This window comes from Spinacia oleracea, chromosome 6 (assembly GCF_020520425.1).
Source record: "Spinacia oleracea cultivar Varoflay chromosome 6, BTI_SOV_V1, whole genome shotgun sequence".
Lineage (NCBI taxonomy): Eukaryota > Viridiplantae > Streptophyta > Magnoliopsida > Caryophyllales > Amaranthaceae > Spinacia > Spinacia oleracea.
Window position 1 is genome coordinate 135,990,527 of NC_079492.1, and position 24,178 is coordinate 136,014,704.

General features: G+C 37.6%; 2 protein-coding genes and 1 long non-coding RNA gene across 5 annotated transcripts; 2 read left to right on the plus strand and 1 right to left on the minus strand.

The window, feature by feature from the left end:
- Window positions 1-5,681: 5,681 nt before the first annotated feature.
- Window positions 5,682-11,013, plus strand: LOC130464073 (uncharacterized). Its single transcript, XR_008924368.1, has 2 exons — window positions 5,682-5,804; window positions 10,772-11,013. It is a non-coding gene; the product is annotated as an uncharacterized lncRNA (long non-coding RNA).
- On the minus strand, window positions 10,218-15,304 carry LOC130464072 (uncharacterized). 2 transcript variants are annotated; one of them, XM_056833452.1, is made up of 4 exons: window positions 14,882-15,304; window positions 12,374-14,582; window positions 11,938-12,286; window positions 10,218-11,845 (listed from the first exon to the last, which is right to left on the minus strand). In XM_056833452.1, the coding sequence occupies exons 2-4, from the start codon at window positions 14,579-14,581 to the stop codon at window positions 11,196-11,198; spliced, it is 3,207 nt and encodes a 1,068-aa protein (XP_056689430.1). In that variant the 5' UTR covers window position 14,582; window positions 14,882-15,304; the 3' UTR covers window positions 10,218-11,195. The 2 variants fall into 2 exon arrangements, with proteins under 2 accessions (XP_056689430.1, XP_056689429.1); XM_056833451.1 differs by having other exon boundaries at window positions 12,374-15,304.
- Window positions 15,305-17,062: 1,758 nt separating this feature from the next.
- LOC110794769 (digalactosyldiacylglycerol synthase 1, chloroplastic) lies at window positions 17,063-23,723 on the plus strand. Of its 2 annotated transcripts, XM_021999726.2 has the most exons (7): window positions 17,064-17,968; window positions 19,779-19,811; window positions 20,322-20,409; window positions 21,387-21,871; window positions 21,953-22,219; window positions 22,382-22,731; window positions 22,841-23,723. In XM_021999726.2, exons 1-7 carry the CDS (start codon window positions 17,294-17,296, stop codon window positions 23,361-23,363), a joined length of 2,421 nt encoding a protein of 806 aa, XP_021855418.2. In that variant the 5' UTR covers window positions 17,064-17,293; the 3' UTR covers window positions 23,364-23,723. The 2 variants fall into 2 exon arrangements, with proteins under 2 accessions (XP_021855420.2, XP_021855418.2); XM_021999728.2 differs by lacking the exon at window positions 19,779-19,811 and having other exon boundaries at window positions 17,063-17,968.
- Window positions 23,724-24,178: the final 455 nt, after the last annotated feature.

The window sequence follows — 24,178 nt, forward strand, 5'->3', positions numbered from 1 at the left end:
AATATGGTTTTGAGATCATAAAGCATTGAGTTTAAACGCTCAGCTTTACCAATGGTTAACAACCTAAAATCCTTTTTCCATTTAATTCTCGAATGAGTCTAGTTCCTAGACATTCGAATAGATCGATGCTTAGAGAACTTTAGAAGCTTCTGGTAAGATCATCTAGTTGAAACAGAATATTCAACATAAATTAAAATGGTAAAGAACCTTGTTGGTGACATTGGACATGTCTAACAAAGTATAAAAGTCAACACTAAAGAATTCAATTCTTAAGACTATAAGAAAGGGTAAAAGAAATAGGAAAACGAGGAACAAATGAAAGGAATTTACGATTCCGTTTCTACCTATAAATTTATGTTTAAAGAGAAGTGACCTAGCAATCAAACTTCCTTGGTATCATATACCGCTTGAGGTTCTTACTTCGGTAATAACTCAAATAATGGAAGCTAGGATACACTAATGACCTACAAGTGGAAAATGAAGCATGGCAATGCTACATTAGTTGTAGGGTCATCTAGTTTGTTTTAAGTCCTTTCAAAGGCTGGAACTAAATGGCTATTTTGTTCCATAATCAGCATACCTAAATTTCTGCTTCAAACACAGAAATACTCACATTCAAGAAAAACAAAAACAATGTTTGTTTGTTTATTTGAATGAAATGGTCAATTACAGGTTGAGTCAATATGCTTGATTAAAACAAACAACTCTTTAAAGAACTTTACTAGGTTCAAATCAAACCCCTGATTTGAGTTCCATTAAATCTTTGGCATTGTTGCTTAGACCATATCAACAAGTTAACATTCATAAGCTCTATTTTGATGGACTTTTGAAAGTTGGTTGATTTCTAGATCAACTTAAGACAAGCTAGTCTTACTTGTTGAAAGTAACAAAGAATATGAACTATTGTTAGAACGCCTAGACGATAGAGTTCAAAGCTAAAGAAAGGTTTTATGACTTTATTATTTCACATGGATTTGAGTGAATATAGGTTTATTTACTCAAATGTGATATAAGTTGAATCTGTTTGGCTAGTTCAAAGATTCAGAAGTATAAAATCCACTCGGCAAGAAATCATAAAGATCTAGGTTAGATCATGTTGATGATTACTTGAGACCAAATATGATCATCAATGATTGTGTATTGTAATTTCACAATCTAGCTCCATAAGATATGGCATATCTACGTTGGAATGATCGAAGTCAATTAGTACTTGATTCGATCAATGATGAATCATAAAGACTTTTCCTATAATTTCTAAAACAAAATGCTCAACTACCACCAAACTAAACCAAATTCGTCAAAGCTATTGAAAAGTAATTTCAGAATATCTTTTCATAATATATCTAAAGAGTTCCTAAACTCAGTGGGAGCTTAGTGTTTGTTATTCAACAAACTAAGGCCCAAGTATAGATATATGTTTCATTGTGATGAGACACAAGGGTATTGTTTCTACCACGAATTTTTGAGAACATAATGTTTGTTTGCTCGAAATAATGTCCTTTTGGAGATTCGTTTCCAAAATGACAAGTGGGAGAAAATAGACCTCGAAAGTTTTCGAGGCGAACAACAAACATAAACGGACATTCCGGAGGCTTTTCGAAGTGCTTCAGAAAATCCGAACTTATTCTTTAAGACTTTAGAAGTGGCTTTAAAGAATAGACATCTCTTAGAAGACTTTACAAGTGCTTCAAGGAGAATAGAATATTCAAAGGACTCTCAAAGTGCCTGTTGATATTCTATTGTTTGATGTTCTATACCCAAGTAGGCATAGAGTTCAAGTCACTGGAACTATGAGATTCTTCTATTAGATAGTAAGGAAACATAGAGTTCTGGTCAATGAAACTATGAGATTCTTCTATTCGATAGTGAAGAAACCTACAACTTGCAGTCAAACTATTATCATGTAGATTAATGAGTTTATGACTTGTAAGAAAGCTATGACGAAACCTAGATTCCCTAAAATGGTTAGAGGCCATATATAGACTCAAATGTTTTAAATGGTTAGAGGCCATAAAACATACTCAATGTTTTGATGACAAAATTGAAATTTTGTTGATTTGCAAGAATAGTTTCACACCTATTGGTTGCAAGTTTGTTTTAAGGATAAAAACCATCAAACATGGAATTGTGTTCACACACAAAGCTAGATTAGTTGCTAAAGGTTACAAGCAAATTCATGGCATGGATTGTGTTGAAACCTCATGCAAAATCGTAATGCTTAAGTCTATAATTCAAGCAATGATTGCATATTGGTACATATGGCAATTGGATGACAAAACGTATTCCTCAATCAAATGTTGGAATAAACTATGTACATGGTATGTCATAGGATTTGTGGATCCAAATAAATGCTTGAAAAGGAAAGCTAGCTTATGAAATCTAAGTACAGATTTAAGCAAGCAATTGGGAGTTGGAACTGTATTTTAGTGAAGCTAATAAGTATTTTAGTTTCATAAAATGTACATGATTCTTATAGATGTATAAGAAGTTTAGTGGGAGTACATAAAAACTTATTTGGTCCTATGTGTATCACACACATATCTCTCTATTGTGAAATAACATTCAAATGCTAATGACTTAGATTTGAAATTATTCATCAATGATGGACCATGGCGAAACTTAGTACATATTGGGTATTAAGATCTATTTACAAAGATCTTATAATATTGTTTTAGATTAAGTAATGGCATTTACTAAATCAAACACGAAAGTCTCCATTGGAGATATTCGACCCATGTGAATAAATCTATGTAAAGAATGTTTGAACTATGTATAAGCATTTACTAAGTTAAACATCAAAGAGTCTAAATGAGATTCTTAACCTATATTATATGTCAAAGAATTTAGCTGGATTCAGTATCTACTAAAATTGAATGAGCTAAAGTTACATGAATAGAATTCAATTGGGAATTATTCTGCAAAAGAATTTATCATGTATGATATAATATGAGGATCGCCAAAAACGTATCGTATGACTTTAGGCATGACGAACATATACCAATCTCTATTGATCTAAGTGAAGATCAACTAGATTGAGACCAAGAATACTTATGGTACTTGAAAAGGTACATAGGAATAGTTCTTGATTCAAGGAAATAAAGATACGCTAAATATTGATGCTACACACATAAACACTGGCAAAGGATCAAGCAAGACCCTTTGGAGTTAACCATTGATAAGGACGAGCTATAGAGCATCGTGTTTTGAAATGGCAACATGGATTGGAGACCATGAGTTGTTGCGTGGGAAATTAAAATATTAATTTCTATGTTCTAAGATATAGTTGGAGAGTCTTCCACATATCTATGAACTGCTTGGATAGGTAAATCCAAACAAAGCATCACTAGCAACCTATACAGTTGAAGTAAAAGTACTTATTGCCTAAGAAGCAATAAAACAGGGTTGTTTGTTTATGTTAAAGAGTTCTTCACTGAACTTGGATGGATCATATGTCTTCTGACTTGATGGTTCTTCATTGCAAGATGCGTAGAACTACTCTTGTAGCTAGAAGGAATAGATCACAAAACAAACACACTCAAAAGATCTTATCATCATATCTCAAAGAACATTCGATGAAAAGGATGTTAAGATTGGCAAAGCATGATAACTAAACCTATGCAACAAGTGAGAAGCAACACTCACATTGTCGCACTGGAAATCAAGCATAGCTTTGAATTCCATGAATTGTTTTAGAAAATGGGTTTGAGGCCCATGGTTGTAAAACATTGGGGTTGAACATTTATCATATATGAAATGTATTTTCATATTCCATTTAATCTTGGTTTAGTATTAAATGATGAGTCCCTTCAAATTTGACGATATATTCAAGATAGACTGTCAGGACCAGTCCTGTGACTAAGAAATGTCTATCAAGTGAACTTGAATGTCAAAGGTTGAAAATGGTCCCTAATCGGAGTTTTCTATAAAATTGGACGCATAGAAAACGTTAGACGATTAGAATGCAAGATGACTAGTAGTTCTGTTTCTTGAACTATGTGGACATGGCAATGTCATAATCATTTGCATAGATACTTACTTTGGGAAGACTAGTATCGGACAAGACCTATGAAACTTTACTGTAAGAGATGAAAGTCTATCATAAGTAAATTTCATTAAATTATTAGACACTAAATCCTCAATACCTGAGTGATTTGAGATTACTTGTTTGAGAACTGGTTGCTTTGACGTTGACCAACCGTCGCACCGTAAAAGGAGGCTATAAAGGCAACGCTCAGGTAATCACCTATCAAACGAAGTCTAATCTCAAGATCGCAAGATTGGGATTGTCCTCCCATAAATCGGGATGAGATGCTTAAAAGTTGTACAAGGCCACTCGGAGAGCTAGAAACTGTGAAATGCATGGCCGTGCTCGGATGAATCATAGGCTATGATTATCTGTTTATTTGATCAGTTGAACTCTGAAACCGAGGAACACCTCTGGACATAATAAGGATGACAACTCTTACCTTATGTTCAAGAGCAAGCATCGAGCGACAAAGGAATTAGGAAATGCACACTTGTCCCTAAGGACAAGTGGGAGACTGAAGGAAATAATGCCCTTGGTCCAAGTATGCATTCTATGTTAAGTCTAATAAATGCGGTTCAGTATTAATTAACAAGTTAATAATTCAGTGAGATCAAGTGAGCTGAATGCCTAGCTAGAGGCCGCTTCAGTTCAAGTGGAATTAATGATATTAATCCACAGCTTACTCTTGACTGAACCCGTAGGGTCACACAAATAGTACGTAAACGGATCAAGTATTTAATGGCATTAAATGCTCCATCTATGAATATTCGGAACCGACGGATCTTGGTTTCAGTGGGAGCTAAGATCGTCACAGGCAAGAAATGAATACTCCGGAAACGATGATATTGCCGGAAACGGAAATATGGATCGTATCGGAAATATGAATATTATCCAAGTCGTAGATGTTGCCGGAAACGGAAACATGGTACGTATCGGAAAATATTATTGGAAATGGAAATATTACCAGAATCGGAAATATTGCCGGAAACGGAAATATTGTCAGAATCGGAAATATTACCGGAATCGGAAAATAATTCCGGAAACGGAAATATTAAATATTTGTTCGAAACGGAAATTAATTCCGGAATCGGAAATATTAAATATTGTTCGTATCGGAAATAAATTCCGGAACTGGAAATTTAATCGGAAGCGTATCGTACGAATTAGCATCGGACGAGGCCTGCCGGACGAAGGCCCAGCACGAAGCCGGGCCATCGCCCAGCAAGCACGCGCGCAGCCAAGGCAGCGCCCAGGCCTACCGCAAGGCAGGCCCAGCGCGCACCAAGGCCACGGATGCGTGGGCCGCGCTGCGTGGGCTGCTGCTCGCACGCGCATGGGCAGCCCTTGTGGCTGCCGTGTGTGTGTGAGTTTGTGCTCATGCGTGATTCCTAAATCTACAGAGTTAGTGTATGATTAAATTCCTATTCCTAATTGGATAAATTAATTAAATAGAATTCATGTAGGATTCTAATTTCGATTAATTCGTATCCTACTAGGATTACAATTCCTTTTCCATAACTCTATAAATAAAGGCCTAGGGGTCATTATTTATACACAAGTTTTAAGTATTCAAAACTAAGATTTTTAAGCAGAAAAATCAGCCAATATTCTTGCCTACCTAACCGAAAATATTAGAACCTTAAGGGCGATTCTAGTTGGTCAATCTTAAGGCGGATCCGGACGTGCTGTGGACTATCTACGGAGGGACGACACTTGGAGTCCTAAAGACTTGTTCTTGTTCGGTTCGGGCGCAGCTAGGGAAGGCACGCAACAAAGAGTATGCATCTAAACTATGCTAAATGATTATGTGTAAATAATATGTTTCCTGGCTTTATGGTTTTTCCGCATGATTTATGAACTGTCATATGAATCATAACCTAACAACATTCTCTCCTATTGTAAAGATGTCAACTGTCAGATGTCTTATTTCACTTGCTTCTTGCAGAAAATGGAAGTTGTTCCAGTTGGACATCAATAATGCTTTTCTCCATGAAAACCTAGATGAGGAAGTCTACATGAGGATTCCTGAGGGTGTTGCTGCTCCTGCTGGACATGTATGCAAGCTCAATAAGTCATTATATGGTCTTAAATAGGCTTCTAGACAATGGTTTGCTCGACTTTTGGATGAATTGAAAACCCAAGGCTTCACACAATCAAAGAATGGCTATTCTTTGTTCATTTAACATGATCATGGTAACATAACTGTGGTTGCTGTTTATGTTGATGAAATAATCATCACAAGATCTAATGAAGATGCTATTCATGCTCTAAAAGCTCATTTGCATCACACTTTTAGCATTAAAGATCTTGGCCTTCTCAATTTTTTCCTTGGCATTGAGATCAACCACACTCCTAAAGGTTATGTTCTTACTCAAAGAAAGTACACCAAAGAACTGCTCACTGATTGTGAACTTGACATTTCCAAACCTGCAGTCACTCCTTTTCCTCTCAACTTGAAGCTCACTCCTGAAGGAGATACTTGTCCTAATCCTGATTTGTATAGGTGCTATGTTGGCAAGCTCAACTTTCTCACTCACACCAGACCTGATCTGGCTTTTGCAGTTCAATCTCTCAGTCAATTTATGCACTCCCCTAAACTCTCTCATCTTGCTGATCTCACTCACACTCTTAGATATGTGAATCATACAGCTGGACAAGGTATTCTATTAAAAGCTACTGATCAACTCACTTTGCAAGCTTTCTCAGATTCTGATTAGGCTGCATGTCCTTCAACCAGAAGATCAGTCACTGGTTATGTGCTTCTTCTTGGTAACTCTCCCATCAGATGGAAGTCCAAGAAATAATCCACTATCTCCAGAAGTTCATCTGAGGCTGAATACAGAGCTATGTCTTAGGCTGCAAGTGAGGTCACTTGGATTGTTAGACTTCTTGAAGAATTAGGGATCAATGGTTTGCAACCTGTTAAACTTCACTGTGATAACCAATCTGCATTACACATTGCTAAGAACCCTATTTTTCATGAAAGAACTAAACATATTGAAGTAGATTGCCACTTCACTAGGGATAAAGTTCTTGAAGGACTTCTTCAGCTCAGTTATCTTCCAACCACCAATCAGCTAGCTGATATATTCACCAAAGTTCTCCCAAGTCCACAACACAGAATTCTGTCTTCCAAACTTGGTATGATCAATGTTTTACCCATACCAAGTTTGAGGGGGGGTGTTGATATACACTCACCTATTGCTACTGCTAATCTTATTCTCTCTTCTGTCCTACATAACATCAAAGCAAGGCGCAACATTACAAGCAGCATCAACAATGATCATGTTCAACCAGCAATACAACATTCTAGAAGCTTCCCCACATGATCAGTTTCCAGCTCTAACAACCTGCCTTAAATCTAGGGAGTTAGTTAGTGATTCTGTTAGGCTGCATTCTTGTAATAAGCTGTATCTAGTCAGCTGCAAAAGCTGATGTGTACAAATAGAGCTATCTCATTGGATGCAACACATCATCCTTAGATTGTATATATATCATGCTTGCTGTACGAATTTATTCATCAATTAAATAATAAAAATTCTGTTTGATCAAGTTCTTAGAACTCTCTCTCTCAAAGCTTAACTGTAAATCAGTTTAGCAAATAAATCATCCTAAGTGTTGATTTCTAATAGTTTCATTATGTCAGGAGACAAGGTGAAGGTGGATATGGCTTATCATCTCGGCTCCAGCGATGGACCGAGAATTGTCATAACACCAATACAACTTCGTGGTGAGAATTACGAAGAGTGGGCAAAGGCTATTCGCACTTCGCTTAAGGCAAAGAGAAAACATGGCTTCATTGAAGGGACTGTCGTGAAGCCAACAGAGGCGGAGAAACTGGAAGATTGGATTGCAGTTCATTCCATGTTGATGTCTTGGCTCACCAATACGCTAGATCAGTCTGCGATAGAAACTCCTGGAGATTATGATGATGCAAAATTGTTGTGGACTAACCTCAAAAGTAGATATTGTATGAGCCTTAGGTGAATGCAAGCAATGTACATCTGAATCAGTTGCTATTTACTTTGGTAGATTATAAAAAAATTTGGGATAGGTTGCCAATGATTAAGGTCGTTTATTATTCAATAAACCGAAACATGAAACATTATGGGTGTATCTATATTAATTAGTAGTTGAAGACTATTATATGAAAGCCCTTTTCTTTTGGACTTTATTGTAGTTTTATTCAGTTCAGTTCAGTTCAGTTGAAACTGCAATAAAGTCCAAAAGAACAGGGCCTTAGTGTTGATGGAAAGTTGAAACTCACATTACCGATTCTTCCAACTACTCCGTATAAGTGTTTGATCATTGATGAGGTTTTTCCACTTTTCTTTTACCCTTCACTTACAAATATATTAGTCTCGTCACTTTAGTTACAGAACATTTTAGTTTATACTCTCTCTGTCTCTAAAAGATTGTTCCCTTGCAATTTTTTGAATCAAACTTTGAAAACTTAGACCATGAATTCTCATTACCGTATAAGAAATAATATAGTTATGTGAGATCTAGCTTGTTAGATTCGTTTTAATATATTTTTTTGGAATATCGACATTTTATAATTTTTACGCGTGTATAATTAAAGTTATTTACGTTTTAAGACTTATTTTGGACACCGTGAAAAGTCACAATCTTTTAGGGAGGGAGGGAGCATATATATCCTAACACTTATAAAGCTTTGAACTTCTATTACTATTCACCCAATAGTGCAATTACTTATATACCCCTAATTTTTTTTTTTTTTTTTTTTTGTCTTATTCTTATCAATAGTGTAATGTCTATTTTCACCCTTCTTTTTGTCTTTACTTTTCTATGAGATGCTCCCCCTTCCATTTTCAACCTAAGCACGTTGCTAATGTTCCATGTGGAATACTACAATAACAATTTCGGAGAGCTTAATGTTGCACGTGGAATGTTAAAATATCAATGAAACCTCTTGTTAACGTATTTATAATCACATATTATCAATTACGAGCAAATCGAGCTTTAGCTTTGTTTTTCTAGAGTTAACCATAAATTTGTAAATGTCCTCTTATAAAATAATTTTTTTATACCTTACGTACGGTCCAATAACTAGTATAAGAAAAGATGGAATTGAGTTGAAATTGACCCATCCTTAATCGGTCTGCAAATATGATCAAATAGTTGATTTGTGATGTTTATGGGAGTTTCGTTACTCTTTCTCTAATCCAACTTTTGTTTTTCGTTGTATGATATCGTTTTCAAATACTTTTACATCACAAATCAATGTTAATTGTCTTCAACAATTTCTTCTTTCTTTACCTATACCGACATGTTAAATTGTTAATGAACATTATTTTCTTTAAATCCAAACATATTATAACCTCAATAAATTCAAGTGTTTTTTTTTCTTTTTCCAGACGCTTATCCTAATCTTCAAACTTAACAATCCATTTCAATCCATCACCATTAACAATCAATGAACTAAACATGTACGGACCTAGAGTTTGTGTTTAAGCCATTTAAGGAAATTAATATTATATCAACTATCCCCTTCATATGTCATTTTGTGGTCCATGCACCCAGTGGCGGACCTTGAACGGTTTTACGAGGGGGGCCGGTAGAAAAAATTAAGCAATATACTACTCCCTCCGTCCCGGAATACTTGACTTGTTTTCCTTATCGGGTCGTCCCTTAATACTTGACCTGTTTCTAAAAATGGAAATACTCTAACAATATTATATTATTTCTCACTCCACCCCTATTAACCCACCTACCCCCTACTCCATACAAAAAATAATTAAAAATTCAACCCCTACTCTCCCCCAACCCCACCTCTTAACCCACCTCCCACTAACTACATTAAAATAATACCCCACTATCAACTACTACCTATTAAATTAAATAAGTCAATTCAAGTCCCTTAAACTCTGTGCCGGTCAAACCGGGTCGAGTATTCCGGGACGGAGGGAGTATGTAATTATACAATTATACACAAATTTTAGGGGGGGCCGTAACTAAAAATACACTATAAAATTTTCCGGCCGGGGGGCCAGGCCCACCCCAGCCACACAAAAGATCCGCCCCTGCATGCACCTTCTCCCCTACCCTTTACCCCTTTAAAAAATTGACACATATTCCTATCTATATTAAAAAAATACCTCACTATCAACTGGAGTACCGTCTAATTAAATATTAAGTCAATTACTTTGTATTAGAATCTACGGTTTTTTCATGAAATGCCCCTGAGGTTTGCAATAATGCACCAAATACACCTGCGCGTTTCAAAATTCATAAAATACCCCTATTTACTCAAAACTGTTCACCAAATACCCCTATTATGACTTTCCGTTAGTCCTCCGTTAAGTCATGTTTAAAATTCATAAAATGCACCTAAATATAAAGGTTTTGCATAGTATACACCTATTTGTAAAGTTCTTTGCACCAAATACCCAAACTTCATAATTTGAATCCAACGACTAGTTTTAATTCAATATAGCCGTTATGTTCATGCTGCCTATAAGTAAGGCTGTTGTTCACTTGACTTGCTCCATGTTTAGCCCTCTATTTCCTAAATAGCCATGAGTTCTAATTCAAAAACCGGATCCTCTTCCATCCCAAGTTTGTCATACCTAAGAGTTCCAAATAAAAACTGCAATTGTGGGAGAAGATTTGCAATTAGGAGCTCGGAAACGGCTAAAAATCCGCAAAAGCTTTACTACAAGTGTGATTCTTGTGATAATTTCAAGTGGTGCAAAGGTTTTGTTGAGCAGACATTTGATGAAGCTCAAAGCAAGGGAAACAGAGCTGATGAAAACAGGGGAATGCAAGAAGAAAACAGGGGAATGCAAGAAGGAAGCAGGGGAATGCATGAAGAGTTGAAGCTATTGAAGAAGAAACTGAAACAACAGAAACAACAATTCAAGTTTGCAATAAAAATTGGTGTAATAATGTTTGCATTTCTAATTTGGATAGCAATGAAGTAGAGTTGTAACAAATTTCAAGCAAGAACATCACTTGTTTAAGCATATGAGCTTTACAAAAACTGATTTCTAAGTGGACAAATGCCACTGAAACTGCACAAAAACATCTTGTCTAAGCAATTGTGTTCTTTCCAAAAAGTGATACTAATTGTAAATTGCCTAAGCTATTTTAACTTTGTGCACCTACAATTCACCAAAAACTGACTAACTTTTAACTTTGTGCATGGTTAAGTTGCTGTGTTTGCTCTTTTTCTCCCCCTTGAACCCCCTTGTGATGTACTTGCTCCTGCTGCTGCTGAAGTGCTTGGTCCAGTGCTTGGTCCTCCATTCTTACATGTCCTTGAGTTATGACCAAACTCCCTGCACTTTCCACATTTCACATTGCTGTTTCTCTTCCCCTTCCTGGGTTCATTTGGTCCTCTCTTTCTCTTCTTAGCAGGTCTGCCAGCTTGTCTTTTGATGACTGGAGGCTGAATGGTAGGGAGAGAAAAGTTAGGCCACTGTGTTGGGTCTGACATGGGGTGAATGTGGTCTGCATATGTAAGCTTGTATGCAGCAGACTTGAAGAATGGGGAGACAAAATCAATGGGGTTCAGCCTTTGGTCATAAATCACCCTGAGTGCATGCTTGCAGGGGATTCCAGAAATTTGCCACTTCCCACACCCACAGCTTCTAGTTGATAACCTGATGGGGAAGTTCACATGTGCATCTCTGACCTCAAATTCCCCCCCACCACAGGCTGTAGCATAGCAGAACCTAGACTCTCCTGTTCTTTCATCCACCTCTTTCTTGGCATACTCAGTCAACTGACCATCCTCCATATCAATTGCCATGTCAAATCTTGCCCCAACCCTCTCCATACACCACTTTCTGATTGCTGTACAACAACACAACAACATACAACATTATACACAGAACATCACAAACATCACAAAATAAAGGAACAGAACATGAAGTGGTGAGCTATACCTTCCAACAATGAGAATACATGCATGTCTCTGTATGGTTTTGTGCATGCATTGAATGACTCCACAAAGTTTGTTGTGTTGTGATCACAACAAACAGCAGGGTCAAACATATGCCTGGACCACTGCTCCTGGCATGTGTCCAAGTATGCAGCAGCATTTGGATCATGAGCAGTGATCTTCTCTAATGCTTTACCATACACATACTCATTGTGTGCATTTGCAGCTATCCAAAACAGTTTGAAGAAAGCAGATCCACTAAATCCATTGTTTTTGCAATTCATGTACAAGTGTTGGCAGCAAACTCTCCTAGTAGCTCTAGGAAAAGTATCTCTCACTGCCAAGTCAACTCCCTACACAGGATATGTTCATTTTAGGCCAATCATATCTGTTGCAATATTATAAAATTGAAACAAAAAAGGAGCAAAATAAACATATACCTTCATCCTGTCACTGATGAAGGTCCAATCATCTTTGTTGCAACCCTCTTGCTCAAACATCTGCCTCAAGCATCTCATGAAATGTGTCCAACTATCACAGCTCTCAGTGTCCACTATCCCATAAGCCAGAACAAATATTTCATTGTTCCCATCAATGCCAACAGCTGTGAGTAGGATTCCCTTGTAAAACCCACTTAGATGAGCCCCATCTATTCCAATTATAGGCCTGCACCCCCTCAAAAACCCCTTGACTTGAGCAGCAAAGGAGAAGAAACAAGCTCTGAACTTGGGGTTCACATCCCCACTTGTAGCACCCCATGAAATCAGTGCATAACTTCCTGGGTTTGTCTGTTTAATCATCTCAGCATACCTAGGAAGCAACTCATAAGCCTCAGCCCAACCACCATGTATCTTCTCTACTGCCATACTCCTTACTTTGTACAACAATCTCTTTTTAACCCTCAATTGAAATGTCTCCTGTGCATACCTTCTCAATGTCTCAACAGGAATTTCAGTGTTGGCCTCAATTAGACTCATCATGTTCTTACATAGCCACTCAGAGGTCACCACAGGGTTCTCCTCCAATCTCCCACAAGTTTTGTGGCACCCACTGATCCCCTTAATAGCCCAACTGACACTGTCAAACATCTTACTTGCATGTATCCTCCAGTCACAAGTTTCTATTGCACACACTGCAGTGTACCTCTTACTGTCAGCCCTCTCAACACTTAGTCCAAACCCCTCTTGTATGCAAAAACTCCTCAAAACATCTAGGAAAGTGGACTTGTCTGGAAAGATCAACCAAGGTTCTAATTTGATGGACCCATATGGTTGATGAGTCCATATCTTTCCATTCTTGTAGGCCTTATCCATCTTACTAGAACCATCCAAACATTCCTCAAACAATAAGTCAGGCACATCATCTGTTATTACCTCAGCCTCCACATCAGAGTCAACCCAATCATCAAGTTTATCCTCCTCTAGTTCATTGTCTGGTTCAGATTCCTCCCAATCTGAATCCTCACTCTCCTCTTCTGAACCTATATCCTCAATATCAGTGAACACCCTTGCACTCTTTGACCTCCTTGTACCCTTCCTACCTATGCCCTTCCCTTTGGATACCCAAGTTCCAGCTTTCTTGGCAGTCACTTTGTTCACCCTGAACCCTGTAGGTCTAGTTCTGGCCCCCTTCCTTTTAACAGCTTCAGACTGATTCTGTGTTGGTGTTGAATGGGGTGGCTGATCATTTTGGGTGTTCTGTGGTGGTGGGGAATGGGGTGGTTGATCATTTTGGGTGTTCTGTGGTGGTGGGGAATGGGTGGGGTGTGTTTGTGGTGATGGGTTGGGTTGCTGTGGTGGTGGGATGGGCTGCTGTGTTGTTGGGGTGGGTTGCTGTGCTGGTGGGATTGATTGTTCTGGAGTTGGGGTGGGTTGCTGTGGTGTTGAGGTGGGCTTTTTTGTTGTTGGGGTGGGTTTTTTTGCCTTTGGTGTGGCCTGTTTTTGAGTTGGGGTGGGTCTCCTCTTAGGGGTCAGTTTCTTGGCTTTAGGAACCTTAGGAGCTTTTGGAGTAGTTGGCTTGACTTTGGCCTTTTGTTTTGGTTTAGGAGAAGTAGGTTTTTTGGAGGGTGAAGATTCTTGTGTGGGTTGTGGTTGAGAGGCTCCTGGAAACACCTCATCAGCACCATCCTTGCTTATAATCCTCACATACTCAGTGCTTAAGTCCTCACAATCAACCACAGGCACCTCCACAGCTATTGTGTACTCCATTTGTTCTTGAAGTTCCCTTAAAATGTCCTCTCTCTCCTGTTTTTTCCTCATTTCCTCTTCCTCCTTTCTTTGAGCCCTAAGAAGTTCATCTTGTCTCTCTTTGAGCTTTCTCTCACTCTCCTTCCTATGATGCTCAATTGTGGCAACAGCATTTCTAAACACCACTCCTGGTTTGTCTGTACCCTCAACCCATATTTCAGCAGTGTCCTTACCCCAATTCCATCCCCACATTAGCTTCATTGTCTTATCATCTACCAACTCAACTCTACCACAGGGAGACTCAATAAACAGGGCAAATGTACTAGGTAAAAACACATCCTGCCTAACAGATTCCTCAAAAATATCCAAAAACAACCTCAAAAGACGATACTTTTCCATGTCTGTAACTCTCACATCAAAGCTATGTGATCCATGATGCAATAACAACCACATTGCAGTCATCCTAAAGGGAAAATTTAAGGAAAAAAAACATGAATTTCGATTCAACCAACAACAATTCATCAATAAACAACCACAATCATGATCACAATGAAATTCAACAGGTCACAATCACAACTTACAACTAACCAAACAATTATTCACAACAAATCCAAGGAATAACTAACTTCTAACCAATCAATTAATCTCAACTGACAATTTCAAAAAATCACTGACAATTTCGCAAAACCCTAACCCTAATCAATTTCGCGAAAAAAATTGTACTTTACAAGCAAAATAAATCAGCGAAGAAGGAATTATTACCTTGAAGTAGATAATCCAACTAGGAAAAGGGCCCTTGTTCGTCCACTGCACCCGAAGCTCTAAATCGCCTCCAAGTTGCCCCCTTTTTGTCGCGAATTCACCAAACGAACACCCACGAACTCGCCAAAAGAGAACGCAACAAATTTCACTAAATTCTTGAAGATCTACCCAGAATTTTGTCAGTTACAGTAGAATTGATGAGGGTTGAAGAACAGGGGAAAGGAGAGAGAAAGAAGAGAAGTTGAGAAGTTTTTTTTTTTTTTGGAATTTCAGTCACAATTGTTACCTAAATCGCGCCAAACAACAATTAAGGGCAAATTGGTAAAACGTCACTAACGGCAAGCTAACGTCCGTTAAATCCAGGAGCATTTAATGAACAGTACAGAACTTTAGGGGTATTTTATGAATTTTGAAACGCGCAGGTGTATTTGGTGCATTATTGCAAACCTCAGGGGCATTTCATGAAAAAACCGTAGAATCTATGTCGGTCAAATCGATTCAAATATTCCGGGACGGAGGGACTATCTCTTTCCAAGTACTCTACGTCTCGAACTCTACCGATAACATTACACTCAACTTATTACCGATAACATTACACTCAACTTATTTTGTATTTCTCTTTTCTTACATCCTAGAAGACAGTCAAGAGACCTACTCTCAGAGATAAAATCGAATTTATCAGAATAATTAAGAAGAGTTAGGGATATTACACCAAAGATTAGTCAGAAAGGGACAATCAAAATACTTCTATCATAAACCATAAGTAGCTAATTAATTAATCACATATTTAATCACATCCAAAACGTATGGAAGTCACTAGTTATTGCATTTAAGGCATCACGTCCACGTGCTTGATCACCTACCAACTTCAGTGCATAACCCCACCATTGTCAAAATGTCAATTGTATATTTGTATCTCTCCATCTAGCATTCCAGCATGTTCTACTTATAGAATATTCCTCTCTCCTTATCCTCCAATGGCCTAAATCTCTTTTAGCCAATCGCGCCCTTCCATGTCATTGTATCTCCACGTCACGCTAGATGTTTCCTACTATCTTATGTTGATACACTTACTTTTTGCCCAATGCACCAAAAAGTATTACTCGCTATGTCATATTTATAGTCCCGTTTCTCTAATCAAGCGCCCTAAATTGTAGTACTGTTTTTATTTCTGGTCATTAAATTCTCCATTTTTTCATCTACTATACCATTAATTAAAAATACAACAAAATAAAAACATGAACTATATTCCACGTTCTCACGAAAATAAATTATCAAAGTACTATATTATACTTTCTCATGTTTATTCCAATTTCTTAAAATTTGTGTTTTTGATCAAACAAGACTATAAATATGTGACATAGGAAACATGTTAAGAATTAGATTGAGTGAAATTGAGCAAGATAAAAATGACGAGACCAAATGGATTGTATGAGTTATTGAAATTATGATTCCCATTTTCTTTTGTAGTAATGTTTGATTAGAAGTATTGCTTATACCCAGTGAAAAAATGCATAAATATAACAATTATCATGTTAAATTTTTGTTAGATTCGTTTTGTTCAAGCTTGATCTCAAACTCACAATACAAATGAAAGTCTTCATGAACAAACCTCAAACACTACACAAAGCAAAACCTTACTTTTAACGAACCAAACTTGAACAAGAATATAAGATTCTCACGCAAGCTCAATATATGTAGGTGAAACATTGTCAAGTTAACCTGAACAAACTAAAGCTCAACTAAACTTGTTTGTAACCCTAAAACACATAAATTGTCATGCAATATGACCACTTATAAATTATAATGTTACACAATCTACCTATATTCCATACAATACAAACCCTAGTTTTATTAGAAAATCACGCTTACACACACAATCACAATCACAATCATATCGTCCGTTAATTTATTGTTGCTGTTTTTTTCTCTTTTCTTGTCTTAGTCCTCAGTTGAATCAAAAATAAAAAATTTATAATGTTACAACTACAAACTTATCATCACTAGATCTATAAATTTTTCTAAAATTATTTTGCCACCAATAAAAAAAAAAAGAAAAAAAAAGGACAGTATGAGTAGTTATTTTCGGAAGCCAAAATGACCGTGTGAGAATGAGTGGTAAGACCGGTAAGTCGGTAACAAAAGGCATATTACCAAAACTCCAAAAACGCAAATAAAATATTCCTCCATCTCTGGACGGCTCAGGTTGTCCAAACTCCAACTAGAAAGCCGTTAAAATTTCCGCCGATCTCTTCTTCTTTGCATCACCTCACATTTTCTCTCTTTCTTTGCTTCACTTCTCTCCTACTTTGCCAATTTCCAGCAAATTCCTCTTTTGTTCAAACCTACGCTTAAACCCTAGATTTATCTCTCTTTTACGGGGAAAAGGGGGAAATTATAGGGCCACAAACTATGAACAATTTCATCCCACAAGCTGTAACATCGTCGTCGACGTCGCGAACTTCACCGGCTACGGCGGCTGGAGGATCTCCCACGAGTGCATTGTCCTTCATCTCTAAGGGGTGGAGGGAGGTGAGAGACTCTGCCGATGCTGATATTCGATTGATGAGAGATAGGGCCAATTCCTTTAAGAATTTGGCATCTTCGTTAGACAGGGAGCTGGAGAATTTTATCAATTCCGCTTCGTCGTTTTCGGCTATTAAATCGTATTCGGCGAGTCCTTCCACGGAAATCGATTTTGTGAAGAAGCTGCAGCCGAAGTTGTCGGAGTTTCGGAGGGCTTACTCGTCGCCGGATTTCAGCCGGAGGGTTCTGGAGAAGTGGAGCCGGCCCACGACATCGAGGATTCGTATTGATTTGTCCGCGATAAAGAACGCGATTGTGGAGGAGGCGGAGGTTGATGGAGGACAAAGAGTAGGACAAAGTGGGAGGGGGAGGGTTAGGTTTACGGATTTTAGGTGGGATTGGAAGACAGAGGGAGAAGAAGGGGAGGAGAAATTTCGGGATTGGGAGCCAATTAGGGCTCTGAAGACTAAATTGAAAGATTTTGAGGTGAAGAAATCGCCTGATGAGATTTTTAGCTCATGGAGGAACAATGAGCTCGTCGAGAAATTCAAGTCTAGCTTGGTAATATCTCTTGTCTATCTTTGTATAGTTTGTCATAATTTCATAGATTTTGTGGTGGTGTTCTCTGGTAGAGTGTTATTGTATGTATGGTGCTGCAACATTTTGGACTTCTTTATGGTATTGTTTGAGACTCGAATTTGTGCAATTTCATAGCTGAATGTGGATGGATGGGACTTGTACCTGTATGATTGTCTTCACAACAGCAAGCTAAAAACCCCCTTCCAAAAAAAGAAAAGTCCAGTCATATGCAGTTGTCTTATTATAGATTTACAGGCATTGGGTTCTTCCATTGTATTGCTAGGGTGCATATACAAAATATTAGTGAGATAGTGGAAGCATCCATTATAACATATCATATATTGACTGCATTGCCTGAAGACATGACATTGTGAAAGTAGCGGGAGGTTCGGTTTGTACTAAATTGCAAGTGGAAACTGATGTCCAAAGAAAGAAAATTTCATGTCTCATACTTTGACAGAAGCCAGATCATTTTGTAACAAAGCTAGAAAGTAATTCAAAGCCAGATATATTATTTTGATCCGGCGTTTGAAGCTGAGGAGAAGAACGGGAGCTATCCCAGAGAGGAGCCCATATGTATAGGCTGGAAACTAAGGAATTCATCTAGTAAGGAAACACCAGTTCCCGTCCAACCATGAGGTTGGGGGAACCATTAAGGTCCCATATGATTTCTCTAAGACAAATAAATTGTTTGACCTTTCTGTTCTGTATTTGGCAGGTGGATTAAATTCCTTGAGGAGTTTAAGTTTTATTAGGAGTTTAGGACTTATTTATTCACCCTTGTTTAAGCTTCATTGCAGATTATATTTTTCGTTTTGTTATTATTCTCTCTTTATTGGAGGGCTAGAGATGGGATGAGGAATGGATGTTACGTTAAGGAGATTGACATTTCACTTTCAAGTTATGTGTTGATTTTTTCTATGGGTCAATAATAGGTGCAAGTATCTGCTTGTCCCTATTAGTATTAGGATTTAGAATTTAGGGGAGTATTAGAAGTGGCTGTAAAGTGTAAGCAAATTTTGTGTGTTGGCGGCTTAACAATGGGTTTTTACTCTTGTGGATATAATTGATTCTTGATATGTCCTAGCATGTCACAAGTTAACACTCTCAACTCGAGGATCTTTTCACAAGTTTTGTTACCTCCCGAGTTATTGTGGGACAAGATTACATATTTAGCATCTTTATGGCTAAGGCTAGTGGGGTTCTCAAGAGTTAATGGGTTGGGTAGGTACCTTGTTTTCCAGATCAGAGGACATCATGTCCTCATTTCTTGTTATCCGTTTTTCCAAGTGTTAATATAATCTCATTTCTTTAAAAAAAAGATGTGATTCACAACTCTCAGTTAGGACAATAGGACGTGAGTTCTTTCCTCTAGAAATCCCTTTTAACATTTGTATCTGGGATTTTAGTTAATGGGCACCCTGGACCTGCTCATATGTTTATATGTCTCCATCTGCTTGTATTGAGTAATTAACTGGTGATGTAGTTGTGGTTTTAGGGTATACTTCATGTGATTATAAATAAAAGGGAAATGATTTTTCAAAGAAAAGTTTTTTGCTACTAGAGTGCTAGTACAGTAGTACAATGTCTTCTACTTAGATTGCCTTGGCAGAAGTAAATATTGCTTGAAAGGTCCTTAACCCATGAACAGATTCTTAATTACTGAAGGTGAAAGGACCGATTAGCTTGCATGATCTTTTATCTTCTTCGACACGAAGAAGCTTGTCTTGCGGTTTCATTACGAATGTTTATGCATTTTCTGATAGATATAGTACTCCACTTTATTTTGCAGAAAGCATTCCGGTGGGAGACTCAGGATTCAAAGGTTGGTATCTGGGTTTTTTCTCCCTAGTCTTTACTTCTGTTTGTTCTATTTAGAATGAACTGGATATTCAGATGTCAACCTTAAACATTGGTTGAAGGTCATGTAGCTATCTCATTATGTAATTAAGTATGTCGTCTTTTTAGTTCTTAGGGAGAGGAGAGGTTGAGAGGATACAACAGTTGTATCTTATGTGATCCATGGTAATGGTTTTCTATTTGGTGTTTAACTCTGGACCTATCAATGCTTAGATTTATGTTTTTTTTTTGTCAATGATTACTTTTTCTTTGAATATTCTTAAAGAGTGCATATTTTTTCTTTTTCTTTGAATATGCTAAAACAATTACAAGCAATCCTGCGCTAACTCAGTACAAATCAGTTTATAGTGCTAGGATCAGTGCAAGTTGTGGTACTCCAAAATGAAAATTCTTCTCTCATTATTTTAGTAAGTTTATGTCTTGCTTTTTACAGATATACCATAATCTCATAGACTCGTTATTGTGTCTGTTGCAGGATGTACCGCCATTAGATGTACCTGAACTCCTGGCATATTTTGTTAGGCAGTCTGAACCCTTTTTGGATCAACTTGGTGTTAGGAAAGGTATATAGTGTCTCTTTACTCTCTTATCAGTTTCTGAATGTACAGACCTTCAAACCAAAAAAAAAAAAACTTTTTTTGGTGTGCTGTACAATAATTTCTTTGATATTGCTTTTGATTCAAGGGACTTTTAGCATCTGTACGATAATTTGTACATAGCTTCTTACTAGATCTTGATTTTCTTGTCTGGTGTGTGTTACAAAGATTAGGGTGTTGCTACGTTGGTTGATACTTCTTCTCTTTCCTCTCTGTTTAGCTTCATATATATTATATTAACTTATATCCTACTAGGGGTTATCTGGGTCGTAGAATCATGTTAAACCTCTTCAGTTTCTTAAGTGGTGCAATTCTGAGTGGCCAAGTTATCACCATTGTTGACACAAATGCCAATGCGAATGAAGCACATAAAAGTAATACCTGAACTACAAACCTGTGATTTGTGGGTAGCATTAAGGCTCTGTTTGGTTCAACCTAATTTGTCTGACATAACTTTATGTGAACTTATCTGTACGTATTCACTTATTTTATCTGAAAATTTCTTATTTGTGTGTTAAATAGTCTGAAAAAAACCTTATTTTGACTGAAATTGTCCGGCAAAAAACTTATTTTGTCTGAACTTATGTTAACCTATTTGAACCTACTTTTCTGAAATAAGTTAAAATAAGTAATTCATAAGTTGAAACAGACAGACCTTAAGCTAGAACCTGAAGCTAACATTGTTTACAAGGAGTGATGCTATTTGAGTTGCTAAAAGCTTATGCTGAAAATACAAAATTCTAAGGGAGTTTACGAGATGCGGAGATGGTATTTTAGCTTTAGTATCGTATGTTGAAAATACAAGGTTCATACGTAGGAACTTGGGATTTGATGGAAATATCACTTTGACATCTCAATCTGCAAATGTGAGGCATATTTATGGTATTCCAGGTGTGGATTTTTCAATTAAAATGTTGACGTTCCCTCTTAATTTTTACTTGCAGATATATGTGACAAGATAGTGGAGGGTTTGTGTAGCAAACGCAAGAACCAGCTTCTCATGCACTCCTTATCAGGTGGGGAATCCTCTGTGATTGAGGGTGATAACATCAATGATGAACTTGATTTAAGGATAGCCAGTGTCCTTCAGAGTACAGGCCATCATTATGATGGTGGTTTTTGGTCAGACTTAGTGAAGCATAGCCCACCTGAGAAGAAAAGACATGTTGCCATTGTCACCACTGCTAGCCTTCCTTGGATGACGGGAACAGCAGTAAATCCGTTGTTTCGTGCAGCATACTTAGCTAAATCTGAAAAGCAGAAAGTAACTCTATTGGTTCCATGGCTTTGCATGTCTGATCAAGAACTAGTGTACCCGAACAAGCTCACATTCAATTCACCAGAAGAACAGGAGCACTATATACGAAACTGGCTGGAGGAAAGGATTGGTTTCAAGACTGATTTCAAAATATCTTTTTACCCCGGAAAGGTATCATTTATGTCAATGCTCCATTGTAGACTTCTTTAGTAGCATTCTGCTCTATGATTTGACATGCTGGTATATTTGCAGTTTTCTAAAGAAAGGCGGAGCATACTTCCAACTGGAGATACTTCTCAATTCATCTCTTCAAAGGAAGCTGACATTGCTATCCTTGAAGAACCAGAGCATTTGAACTGGTATCATCATGGTAGAAGATGGACTGATAAATTCAACCATGTTGTTGGTGTCGTACACACAAATTATCTGGAATACATAAAGAGAGAGAAGAATGGGGCGGTACAAGCTTTCTTTGTGAAGCATGTTAATAATCTTGTTGCAAGAGCCCATTGTCACAAGGTAAGGTTCAGACTTCCTGTTGTCAATTTTTGTGGGATTGATCTATGGTCTGAGCTATGTGGTTCACCAGCCATTTATTTGCTTGGATAGCTATTATATTTAAAGGAAATCTGTTATTCTGGTTTCATTAAATAGACTAAAAGTTGGTTGGGTGTGCCTCAGGTTGTCCGACTTTCAGCTGCCACTCAGGATCTTCCCAAGTCTATCATATGTAATGTCCATGGTGTTAATCCTAAATTTCTAGAAATTGGAGAGAAGTTGGCTAGTGAAAGGGCTGCTGGTCAGCAAGCCTTTTCCAAGGGAGCATATTTCTTGGGCAAGATGGTTTGGGCTAAGGGATACCGAGAACTATTAGATCTCTTGTCAAAGCACAAAACTGAGCTGAGCAGCCTTAAATTGGATGTCTTTGGTAACGGAGAGGATTCACATGAGGTCCAGAGTACCGCACAAAAATTGAAACTCGACCTGAATTTCCAAAAAGGAAGAGACCATGCCGATGATTCCCTGCATGGGTAAGACGACCTGGCTCCTTGAAATTTAGAAGTACCTCTGCTTTTCGGTGCTTGTATAGATTGTTCTGGTTTCTCCTGTTTTACATGTTTACATTTTTCATGGTTGCAGATACAAAGTTTTCATAAACCCTAGTGTCAGTGATGTGCTTTGTACAGCCACAGCTGAAGCACTCGCAATGGGGAAGTTTGTAGTTTGCGCAGACCACCCGTCAAATGAGTTCTTCAGTTCATTTCCTAACTGTTTGACTTACAAGACATCTGACGACTTTGTTGTCAAGGTGAAGGAAGCAATGGCCAAGGAGCCTGAGCCACTTACCCCAGAGCAAAGATACCGACTTTCATGGGAAGCAGCTACTGAAAGATTTATGGAACATTCTGATCTTGATAAAATCCTGGGAATGGATCTAAGAAATCTGAAATCCAACAAAAGTGTGACAAAATCAGTTTCAATGCCAAATTTATCTGATATGGTTGATGGAGGGCTAGCATTTGCTCACTTTTGTTTCACGGGGAGCGAGCTCTTTAGGCTTGCCACTGGAGCAATTCCTGGCTCTCGCAATTACGATAAACAGCATAGCAAGGACCTGAATCTGTTGCCTCCACAAGTAGAGGACCCAATTTATCATTGGTGAAGAATTTAGCTCTAATATTTTGTGCATACTGTATAGTAGGCTATTTGATTAGCTCTTAGAGCTCCCCTAAGGGCTAACCGGCTAAGGCTTGTGGGTGGTTCGTTATAATTACGGGTTGCCATCCATGAAGTCTCTGCTCTAGCCTTGGGAATGTAGTATAGGAGAATCTGATATTAGTATATACGAGTATGTATTCTTGACTGTGCTGTAAGAAATAACGTAGAAAATATGCTCAAAATTAGAAGCCTTTTAGTTTACCTTGATGGCTTAATTATTGTTTTGGTTGTAATTCTCCTATAATTCGGTTAAATAATCTAATTAACTTAGAAATAAAGTCCTCTTCATTATTTCTTTTTTGAATGCGGTACGTTTAATCTTTTGTCTCTAAATCATTCATCCGAAAGGATAGATTAGGTTGGAGTAGCCGTGTAAACTCTTTGGCTTCTTTAGTATAAAGAAAACACTAGTACAAGAGTACAAGTTATGTTCTGGAAATGTCAAATTGGCAAGCTTTTGTTGACTAGTAATACGAGTATACCACAAATGGTTTATAACGACGTACTGATCTCGAATAAACCACAAGACTTGAGGAAAAGTAAACCTAATTTGCAATCCAATTTGACAACGCAAACTGTTATTGTATTCCTATTTCGTGAATCTGCTACCAGATATCTCATATAGATTGATGTGGGAAAATTGCAACAACCTAAACAGCCGATTTATACTTTAACAACGCTTCTAAATCATTGAATTTTGTGAATTTGCCCGAATTGTTTAGACTTTAGACCCAATCCGAGAATGAATGTGACCAAATC